General features: G+C 39.8%; 1 protein-coding gene across 1 annotated transcript; it reads left to right on the top strand.

Moving 5' to 3' along the window:
* The first annotated feature begins 2,656 nt into the window (after nt 1-2,656).
* On the top strand, nt 2,657-9,747 carry LOC115796921 (tripartite motif-containing protein 16-like). The gene is made up of 2 exons (XM_030753401.1): nt 2,657-4,451; nt 9,674-9,747. The coding sequence occupies exon 1, from the start codon at nt 2,754-2,756 to the stop codon at nt 4,425-4,427; it is 1,674 nt and encodes a 557-aa protein (XP_030609261.1). The 5' UTR covers nt 2,657-2,753; the 3' UTR covers nt 4,428-4,451; nt 9,674-9,747.
* Nucleotides 9,748-9,998: the final 251 nt, after the last annotated feature.

Here is a 9,998-nt window from a genome sequence, read left to right on the forward strand (position 1 = left end):
ATCATGTTAAAAGAATAAACAGTCTAATAGTGTAAAAAGAGATCTTGATGACACAGTTATCTTTAGTGACACTTGGGACCTTCTGCAGAGGACACGTGCACCATTAGACAGACTGTTTGGTGCACGGTTAATGATGAGTTTGGCCAAGTGTGAGTTTTTTTTTTTTTAATTCTGTTTATTAGATTTTATAACAAATTACAGAAAATCAAAGAAAATTTGGATTCAGAGAAATAACAAATATATGAGAAAACAGTCACTGGTAACCAAAACCGCTATCCATCCCCACCCTTGGCACCTATTCCACTATATTATCAGGAGAAAGCTGTCACAGGAGTAATACATTAATCAACTAACTGAGTTTGTTCAAAACAAACAAGCAAAGCAAACCAAGCATAAAAAATAAGGAAGTAATAATAATAAAAGAAAAATAAATAAAAAGGGAAAACTATTACATATGTGAGCTGCCACCTATTAAAGCGTATGAAGTGATGTTCAGTCAATTATCATCTTACAATTCCTACCTTGAAAATACATCAGAAAGGGTTTCCAAATCTTGTCAAAGGTTGGTGCATTACCCATCCGAGAGAGCCTAATCTTTTCTAATCTAATAAAATAAAACACTTCCTTGGGGAGATTTCCAGTTCAGTAAGATTAGCCTCCAGAGTTACAAAGGCTAATAGGTTTTTCTTCATAGGAGAAAGATTGGGTGGGGAAGACCAGACACCAAAGAGGGCCACTAAGGTGTTAGGGGCAATTCCCCGGCCAATCAGCTTAGACAGAGTTATAAAAATTCCTGTCCAAAAAGAGTTCAAGGAAGGACAACTCCAGAACATATGTGTGTAGTTTGCTGTATCCTGGTGGCATCGCTCACATAAAGGGGACACAGTATCAAACATTTTCGCTAATCGTGCCTTGGTGTAATGGACTCTATGTAAGAAGTGTGAGTTTGCTCAAGCAACCGTTACCTTCTTTGGAAAGATGTGAGGCAGGGCGAGCTTCATCCAGCAGGACCAAAAGTCCAGGTTATCAGAGACTTTCCACGTCCTGTCACAGAGAAACAACTTTGGTGTATTGGGGTGTTGTAGAAATGTCTGAACTTCTCTGTGGTTGTGGCACTCTTCAGGCTCTCTTGGAGTCAAAGGTCAAATTTGTGTGTCTCTGAAAATGTTCAGAGGCTCTTTGTGTTTTTCAATCTGCTTTTCTTTGCATTTGGATCCTAACCAGCTACACTGCACAACATGACACCCTGCAGCTGATTCTTCTGTTTTTGTCATTTATCTCTAACTGGATCATCATTATTACTTCTTTTATTATGATCAGGGAGGAAACAGATGCAGGGCTGCACTCATTGTGGATCCACTCTTAAACAATGTCTGCAACATTTTTAGATTTAATAGAAGATCAATAAACAGCCTGTTGGAGATTTTTACTTTGACGAATGCAGCTTATTGATATGTTTTATAGTTACATTGGAGTTGGTTTGTTTTTGCCTCTAATCACGTCTACATAATGATGATTTAAAGAGTCCACAGTAAAATAGCACGAGACACGAGGAGTCTGCAACTGTGTAACTTTGTTGTTCTTTTTTCTTTTGCTGCTGTTGTTCTTCTGAAAAAAGGAAGAAAATGAAAAAAATCTAAAATAAGTCAAACAAATAATGAATATCACTACAATCTGTGATTTCATGACTTTTTAATGTAAATATTTAATCCTGAAATTTTGATTATGTAAAAAGCTATTTAAAGTTCACATTACTGTTAGACTCAGACATTAATGCTACACACTGCAGATCTGCTGATGTTTTTACACAGAAGTTTCAGAGAAAGAAAAAAAACAATGTGCTTCACTTTTGAAGGTTAAGATGAAAAGAAATTCACATATTTAAACTGCTGCAACCACCAACTTATAATACTACAGGACTTAATTAGACCACAAACACATCTTTCCTATCATCAGTAATATGTGTGTATTCTGTTTCTGCAGACAGTCCCTGCACACTGGTCTTACAGGCAGCTACAAACTGAAAGCAGTGCTGTTAGTTCACAGGACAACTTGTAAAACCAAAATCACTGTTGTTATGACAAAGGTCACAGTTTGCTTTTGTGGAGGTGGTGCTGTTCGTTCTATTCTGTGCTCTTCCCTCTGTCATGTGTGGAAATAATGATGCTTACCTCTGAATGCGGCTCTGCTCTGCACTCAGTGCGATTGTCTCTCAGGAAGCTTCTGCTTGGTTACTCTGTGGAACACCTGCCTGTGCTAAACAAAGGAAACTTGCTCCCCCTGCTGGTGGAAAAGAAGCTAGAGAAAAATCATGTTTACATTTTTGCTTTCTGGTCAGGGGTGAAGAAAACCTGGTGATTCTTGCCAATTGTTTAAAGTGTTGATGTTCAAAAATAGTTATTATTCTTGTGATTTACATAAGAAAATTATTATAAAAACTGATCAATTTACTACCTAAATATTGAGCAGACAAACATTTTCAAACAACGGTTAAACTGTATCTGCTTCAATCTGCTCCTCTTCCTGGATTCAGTCACAGCCTGATAACTCCTCCCTCTTCACCTCCTCTCTGTTTTCTCGTTCCCTCCCTTTCAGATCTGCAGTTTGAAGATGGGTGTAACCAACATGTGGTGACGTGTCAGAGCTGACAGGCTCCATTCACTGCAGAAACACATGCTGCTGAGATCAGAGCTCAGACTAGTTTCAGTTATAAGGAAGTGAAACTCACACAGTCACTGACACTGAGAGGAGAAATGGCGCAGAAAGGAGTTCAGCTGGACCGAGAAACCATCTCTTGTTCCATCTGTTTGGATCTACTGAAGGATCCGGTGACTATTCCCTGTGGACACAGCTACTGCATGAACTGTATTAAAAGATTCTGGGATGAAGAGGAGGAGAAGAAGAAAATCCACAGCTGCCCTCAGTGCAGGAAGACTTTCACACCGAGGCCTGTCCTGGAGAAAAACATCATGTTAGCTGAGTTAGTGGAACAGCTGAAGAAGACTGGACTCCAAGCTGCTCCAGCTGATCACGGCTATGCTGGACCTGAAGATGTGGCCTGTGATGTCTGCACTGGGAGGAAGCTGAAAGCCATCAAGTCCTGTTTATCTTGTCTGGCATCTTACTGTGAGAAACACCTCCAACCTCATTATGATTCACCTACATTCAAGAAACACAAGCTGGTGGCCCCCTCCAAGAAGCTCCAGGAGAACATCTGCTCTCGTCACGATGAGGTGATGAAGATTTTCTGTCGTACTGATCAGCAGAGTATCTGTTATCTCTGCACAATGGATGAACATCAAGGCCATGAAACAGTCCCAGCTGCAGCAGAAAGGACTGAGAAGCAGAAGGAGCTCGAGGTGAGACGACTAAACATCCAGCAGAGAATCCAGGACCGAGAGAAAGATGTGAAGCTGCTTCAACAGGAGGTGGAGGCCATCAATGGCTCCGCTGATAAAGCAGTGGAGGACAGTGAGAAGATGTTGACTGAGCTGATCCGTCTGATCCAGAAAAGAAGCTCTGATGTGAAGCAGCAGGTCAGATCCCAGCAGGAAGCTGAAGTGAGTCGAGTCAAAGAGCTTCAGGAGAAGCTGGAGCAGGAGATCGCTGAGTTGAAGAGGAAAGACGCCGAGCTGGAGCAGCTCTCACACACAGAGGATCACAACCAGTTTCTACACAACTACCCCTCACTGTCAGCACTCAGTGAGTCTACACACTCATCCAGCATCAATATTGGTCCTCTGAGGTACTTTGAGGATGTGACAGCAGCTGTGTCAGAGACCAGAGAGAAACTACAGGACATCCTGAGAGAGGAATGGACAAACATCTCACTGAGAGTCACTGAAGAGGATGTTTTACTGTCACCATCAGAGCCAAAGACCAGAGCTGGATTCTTAAAATATTCACGTGAAATCACACTGGATCCAAACACAGCAAACACGCATCTGTTATTATCTGAGGGAAACAGAAAAGTAACATTAATGAAACAACAACAGTCTTATTCTGATCATCCAGACAGATTCACTGGATTCTGTCAGGTCCTGAGTAGAGAGAGTCTGACTGGACGTTGTTACTGGGAGGTGGAGTGGAGAGGGGGAGGAGTTTATGTAGCAGTCGCATACAAGAATATCAGCAGAGAGGGGAGCTCATATGAATGTGTGTTTGGATTCAATGACAAATCTTGGTCATTACGTTGTGACGCAAACAGTTATAAATTTTTCTACAACAAAGTCCACACTGTCCTCTCAGGTCCTCGGTCCTCCAGAGTAGGAGTGTACCTGGATCACAGAGCAGGTATTCTGTCTTTCTACAGCGTCTCTGAAACCATGACTCTCCTCCACAGAGTCCAGACCACATTCACTCAGCCGCTCTATGCTGGACTTGGGCTTTATGATGGGGCCACTGCAGAGTTGATTAAGCTGAAATAGTCAGAAGTCATTGAGGGACAGTTGGTTAAAATGTGTGTTTCAGTTTCTTTGGTCTCCATCATTGTTGTGCTGTTTCTTCTCTGCACAGAGATCACCTGTCAGTCACACTTTATGGCTGCTACTTTGACATCTTATTGTTTGTTGTCCACTTAATGATTGAGTTTGTTTCTTGTGTCTGTTTAAATGGAAGCTCTCACTGCTCATGGTGATTTTTTTCAGCTAAACTGAATTTTGTCCTCATCAACATTTAAACTTCTCTGTGCTCAAAATGTCTCAGGAATATTTTTTCAGATTTTACTGATTATGTGTTTGAACAAAGTGCAGATTTAGGTGATGAGTAAAGCTGCTGGTTTTGTCATTTATGCTTCGCTGTATCATTATTATTGTTGCTTCCATTATTTTCAGGTAGGAAACAGATGCAGAGCTGCAGTTATTGTGGATCTACTGTTAACCAACATCTGCAGCATTTTTACATTTTTAAAAAGGTTCAATAAACGGGTTTTTGGGATTTTTGCTTTGATAAATGCAGCTTTATGAATGCACCTTATTCTTGTTTTTGGATACAGTTTCATAGTTATATTAGAGTGGATATATTTTTGACTTTAATCATGTCTACACACTGAGAATTCAAAGGGTTCACAGTAATATAACAGGCTTATTGTGTCATTAAAATACATCAGTTAAAATACAAGAACAGACTGTTTTCTGGTCTGGAGTCTGCAGCTGTGTAACTGTGTGGGGTTTTTGTTTGTTTTTTGATAAATGCAGCTTTTGAATGCAGTTTATTCTTGCTTGTGGACACAGTTTCATAATTATATTGAAGTTAATATTTTCTCCCTGAAAACAATGAAAACAATGGCAAAGGTCTTCAAATAAAAACTTTTCACAACTATGTGTTTTGTTGTTGACAATACCACACACGTGCTTGTTGAGCTGCTGTTTCGTGCAGTTTAAGAGGTTTTCATGATGATTGTGTCCATAACTTAAACTTTCAGAACTAAAATATTAAAAATGTTAAACTCAGTGTCTGCCTCAAACCACCTGAACTCTCCCTCATCAACCACAAACAGCAGCTCCAGTCTCTCAAAATATTTTCTAATAGTTTCACCCACATGTCAGAGAAACTCAGTCATTGTTTCAGAGGAGAAAACTTTACTCAGCATAAACATCTGCAGTAATTAGTAATTAATGTAAATTAGCCAACATTAATTTACATTATAACAATTCATAATTTTAAGATCTGACAGACTAAAACTAACATTTAAAAAAAAAACTTTTATAAACTTAATTGAAAGTTAAAATGAAATCTGCTTTGACCCAAAAAGTGGGTGAAATACTTCCCACTGATTTAAAATGTGTTGTGGATGTTGGAGCACTTTGTCTTCAGTAAATGTCCTGTAACGTTCATGTGGGAGACAGAATGTGGACCCAAATGCCCAAAAGCTTCATCCAGATCAGTGTGATGTAACAGTGATGCTACAGTAACTACAGTAAATGCTTCAGAGGAACTGACTGACAGTCTGACAGCTGCCTCATTATAAATCAGTGACATCATCGCTGTCTCCGTCCTTACAGCCTGTTGACTCCTCTGAAGCTCTGACAGTGACTTTATGGAGGAAATGAATGGGAGTGTCAGACAGGTGGTTCAGGTCCAGCAGGAGGGGAGGAGTCAGAGAGACACTCAGAGTTTATTGGATAAAACCTGCCAGTGAGCAGGTTAGGTTCACAGAGTTTGTTACCATGGTAATCGGTATTAACTGAAGTTGCCTTCATTTCAGGTTTAACAAACTTTTTAGTTTTTAGTTAAACCTGCTTCCTGGAACAGGCCCCAATGAATCTGAACACCATGAATCTCTTGGGAAAAGACAAAGCAAGGGAACACACAATCATGTGGGCTCACACAACAAAGGACAAGGGGAGACTCAGACAATACAAACACACACCAGATGTCGAGAGGAGAGGTAACAGGTGGAAGAACAGCTGAAATTAATCACAGAAGACAAAACAAGGGAAGTAGAACTAAATACAAGTGATAAAAGACTATCAAAATAAGACAGTAACTAAACACAGACAGACAAAAGACGAATACAGAGAAGACTGGAGGAACAGAATGGGAACTCGAAAAGTGATAAACTAAATACAAAATACCCAAGAAACACAAAGATCCAACCCAAGCATAACTTGAGGAGTAAGAGGTAGAAGGCAAAACACAGAGACTGCTGCAGGATGTAGTAAACGACATCAAGGAAAGTAGAAACAATACAACATCTATCACAAAAAGATAATAAAATAAATATACAATCAGGGCAGGTTTTTGCTTTTTACTTGAAATATTAACTTCAGGGCACTGATTAAGTCAGCTGTGATTATCAATAACAAACATGCTGATAAACATTTAGAAAGTCTAACTGGTTTTGCTTTCAGAGAGAAAACTCTAAAAAGTCTCTGCACCACTTACTAAAGAACTAAGACATAGTAGGTGGTAAAAATTGGTGATCAAACACATAATAGCAGAAGCATTGAGCAGCTAAAGATGGTGGAAACAAACAACAAAGCAAAAAGAGAGTGAAGATTGGCTTTAAATTGAAACATCAGTGATCATAGTGCTCAGTAACTACTGGGTGTGTAAACAACAACCATACTCAAGGAAAATTTCCTACAATAAAAAGAATAGAATAGAATAGAATGCCTTTATTGTCATTATACAGCATGCACAATGAGATTGGAGGGCCACTCCTGTTCAGCGCCCTGCAATAGAAAGTCAAACTTTCTAAAATATAAAACAGAACTTCTAAAAATATAAAGAAAATAGAACAATGTATAAAAAATACAGAAAATAAAAAAGTATAAAAATATATATGTTGTAAAAAATAAAATAAGTCTATGTATATAATAGTGAAGATGGTGAGTATTGCACTTGGTGAATGAATACTGGATATTACACGATATAGGAGTGATAGATATTGTTCAGTATGAATAATATAATATTGCACAGAGATGTGGGTGTTGCACAGTTACGGTGGGTGAGTGTGTGAGTTCAGGGTGGTGATTGTTCTGGCGAAGAAACTGTTCTTGAGTCTGTTTGTTCTGGCTTTGATGCTCCTGTAGCGCCTCCCAGAGGGCAGCAGGTCAAACAGGTCAAAGCCAGGGTGTGAGCTGTCCTTGATGATGTTCCTGGCTCTGCTGATGCAGCGGGAGGTGTAGATGTCCATCAGGGAGGGGAGAGGGCAGCCAACGATTCTTTGTGCTGTCTTGACTACCCTCTGAAGCCTGACCCTGTCTGCCTCAGTGCAGCTGCCGTACCAGGCTCTCAATGGATGAGCGGTAGAAGGTCAGCAGCAGGTCTGAGCCCAAGTTGTTCTTCTTGAGGACCCTCAGGAAGTGAAGTCGCTGCTGAGCCTTCTTGATTACAGCTGTTATCTGACCAAGAGAGATCAGCAGAGATGAGGACACCAAGAAACCTGAAGGTGTGGACCCTCTCCACACGCTCACCGTTGATGTAGAGGGGGGGCTGGGTCAGCCCTGTGTTTCTTGAACTTGATGATGATCTCTTTGATTTTCATGGTGTTCAGTGCAGGTTGTTCTCTGAACACCAGGCTGTCAACTTCAGGACCTCCTCTCTGTAAGCTGCCTCATCTCCCTTTGAGATGAGTCCGACCACTGTGGTGTCGTCAGCAAATTTGACGATGAGGTTGTTATTGTGGGCCGGACTGCAGTCATGGGTGTAGAGGCAGTACAGGAGGGGGCTCAGCACACAGCCCTGTGGGGAGCCAGTGCTCAGTGACAGCTCATAGACAGATAGATGTGGAACAAGAACAAGGATATAGTATAAGTGGACAAGAGATGAAAATAGGGAACTGGAATGATAATACACATGTAACTCCAGTGAAAAGAGGTTGAAAGCAGTGTTAATTTTGCTGACAAACTATTTTCATCATTGTTTTCATCAATGAGCCTTTTTTCCATGACAAAAATAAGACGATAACTAAATAAACTACCTAAAAGGATAAACACGATAATGAAATTAACTGACACTTTCATTAACGAATGAAAATGAGACTAAAGTGCTTGGTGGGGACGTCATCCAATCAGAACTGATTTAATTTTGTGACAGGGTGGAACAAGTTAGGAAAACATCCAATCAAACGCACAGATGCACAAATCCAGGAAGGCCACATTAGCCTGTGTTGTTACTTCTGATAGAACTAAGTTATGTAGACAGTGTCAGCAGGGAGAAAGAGAGGAGCCGATGTGTGGACACATTTGTCCTTTGACGTCGTGACAAACAAAACGATGTGTAAACCATGTGGAGCGACTCTCGGGTAATTTTTTCGGGTAATTTGGCAATTTTTTATTTTAATGTTTGAGTTATACTAAACTCAGGAAGAGCATGTCTGATGGCATTATAGCTTGTGCACTTTCTTTTATAATGTTTTTTGAGAATTTCAGCTGTTAAAATAACCTGTGAATACTTAATTATTAATACATCAGCTGTTTTGTCATGTTTGGTGTTTATTTTTGCACTAATGGCACCTCTTCCTTCATGGTATTCAGTTTTATAAAGAATAAGCAATTTGTTATGAACAATGCAGTGTTTTTCAGGCAGAGCAGGCCTACTCATCAATATTTTGTTGTTATGCCCAATAAACAAAGTCAGGTAAATAAAGTTGTTTGTTCATTATGTTGGTCTTTCAAGGTTTAATAATATTCCATAACTTGTAATAAATGTTTAATTTCATGTAAGTGTGTATAATGACTAATTAAAGGGAACTGAAGAAAAAGCATTTACATTTTACACCCTTTATATTTTAGTCGACTGTATTCTTATGATTATTAGTCGACTAAAGCTAGACTAAAACTATTCAGATGACTATTTTAGTTTTAGTCATAATTTACATTTTCATCAAAAGACTATGACTAAAATCATCAAAATTTGCTCAGCTGAATGTGGATTTGGATTCAATGACAAATCTTGGTCATTATGTTGTGAGACAAATAGGTATAAATTTTTCTACAACAAAGTCCAAACTGTCCTCTCAGGTCCTCGGTCCTCCAGGGTAGGAGTGTACCTGGATCACAGAGCAGGTATTCTGTCTTTCTACAGCGTCTCTGAAACCATGACTCTCCTCCACAGAGTCCAGACCACATTCACTCAGCCGCTCTATGCTGGAGTTTGTCTTTGGTCAGATGGAGCCACAGCAGAGTTCATTAAGCTGGAATAGTCAGAAGTCATTGAGGGACAGTTGGTTAAAATGTGTGTTTCAGTTTCTTTGGTCTCCATCATTGTTGTGCTGTTTCTTCTCTGCACAGAGATCACCTGTCAGTCACACTTTATGGCTGCTACTTTGACATCTTATTGTTTGTTGTCCACTTAATGATTGAGTTTGTGTGGCGCTCCTTCCTGTGTCTGTTTAGCCATGCAGGCTCTCACTGCTCATGATGATTTTTATTCAGCTAAACTGATGCTTGTCCTCATGAACATTTAAATTTCTCTGTGCTCCAAATGTTTCAGGAATAGGAATACTTTATTGATTTCTAAGTGTGAATGTGGTTGGTGTTTGGTGGTGGTCG

This window comes from Archocentrus centrarchus, chromosome 18 (genome assembly GCF_007364275.1).
Source record: "Archocentrus centrarchus isolate MPI-CPG fArcCen1 chromosome 18, fArcCen1, whole genome shotgun sequence".
Taxonomy (NCBI): domain Eukaryota; kingdom Metazoa; phylum Chordata; class Actinopteri; order Cichliformes; family Cichlidae; genus Archocentrus; species Archocentrus centrarchus.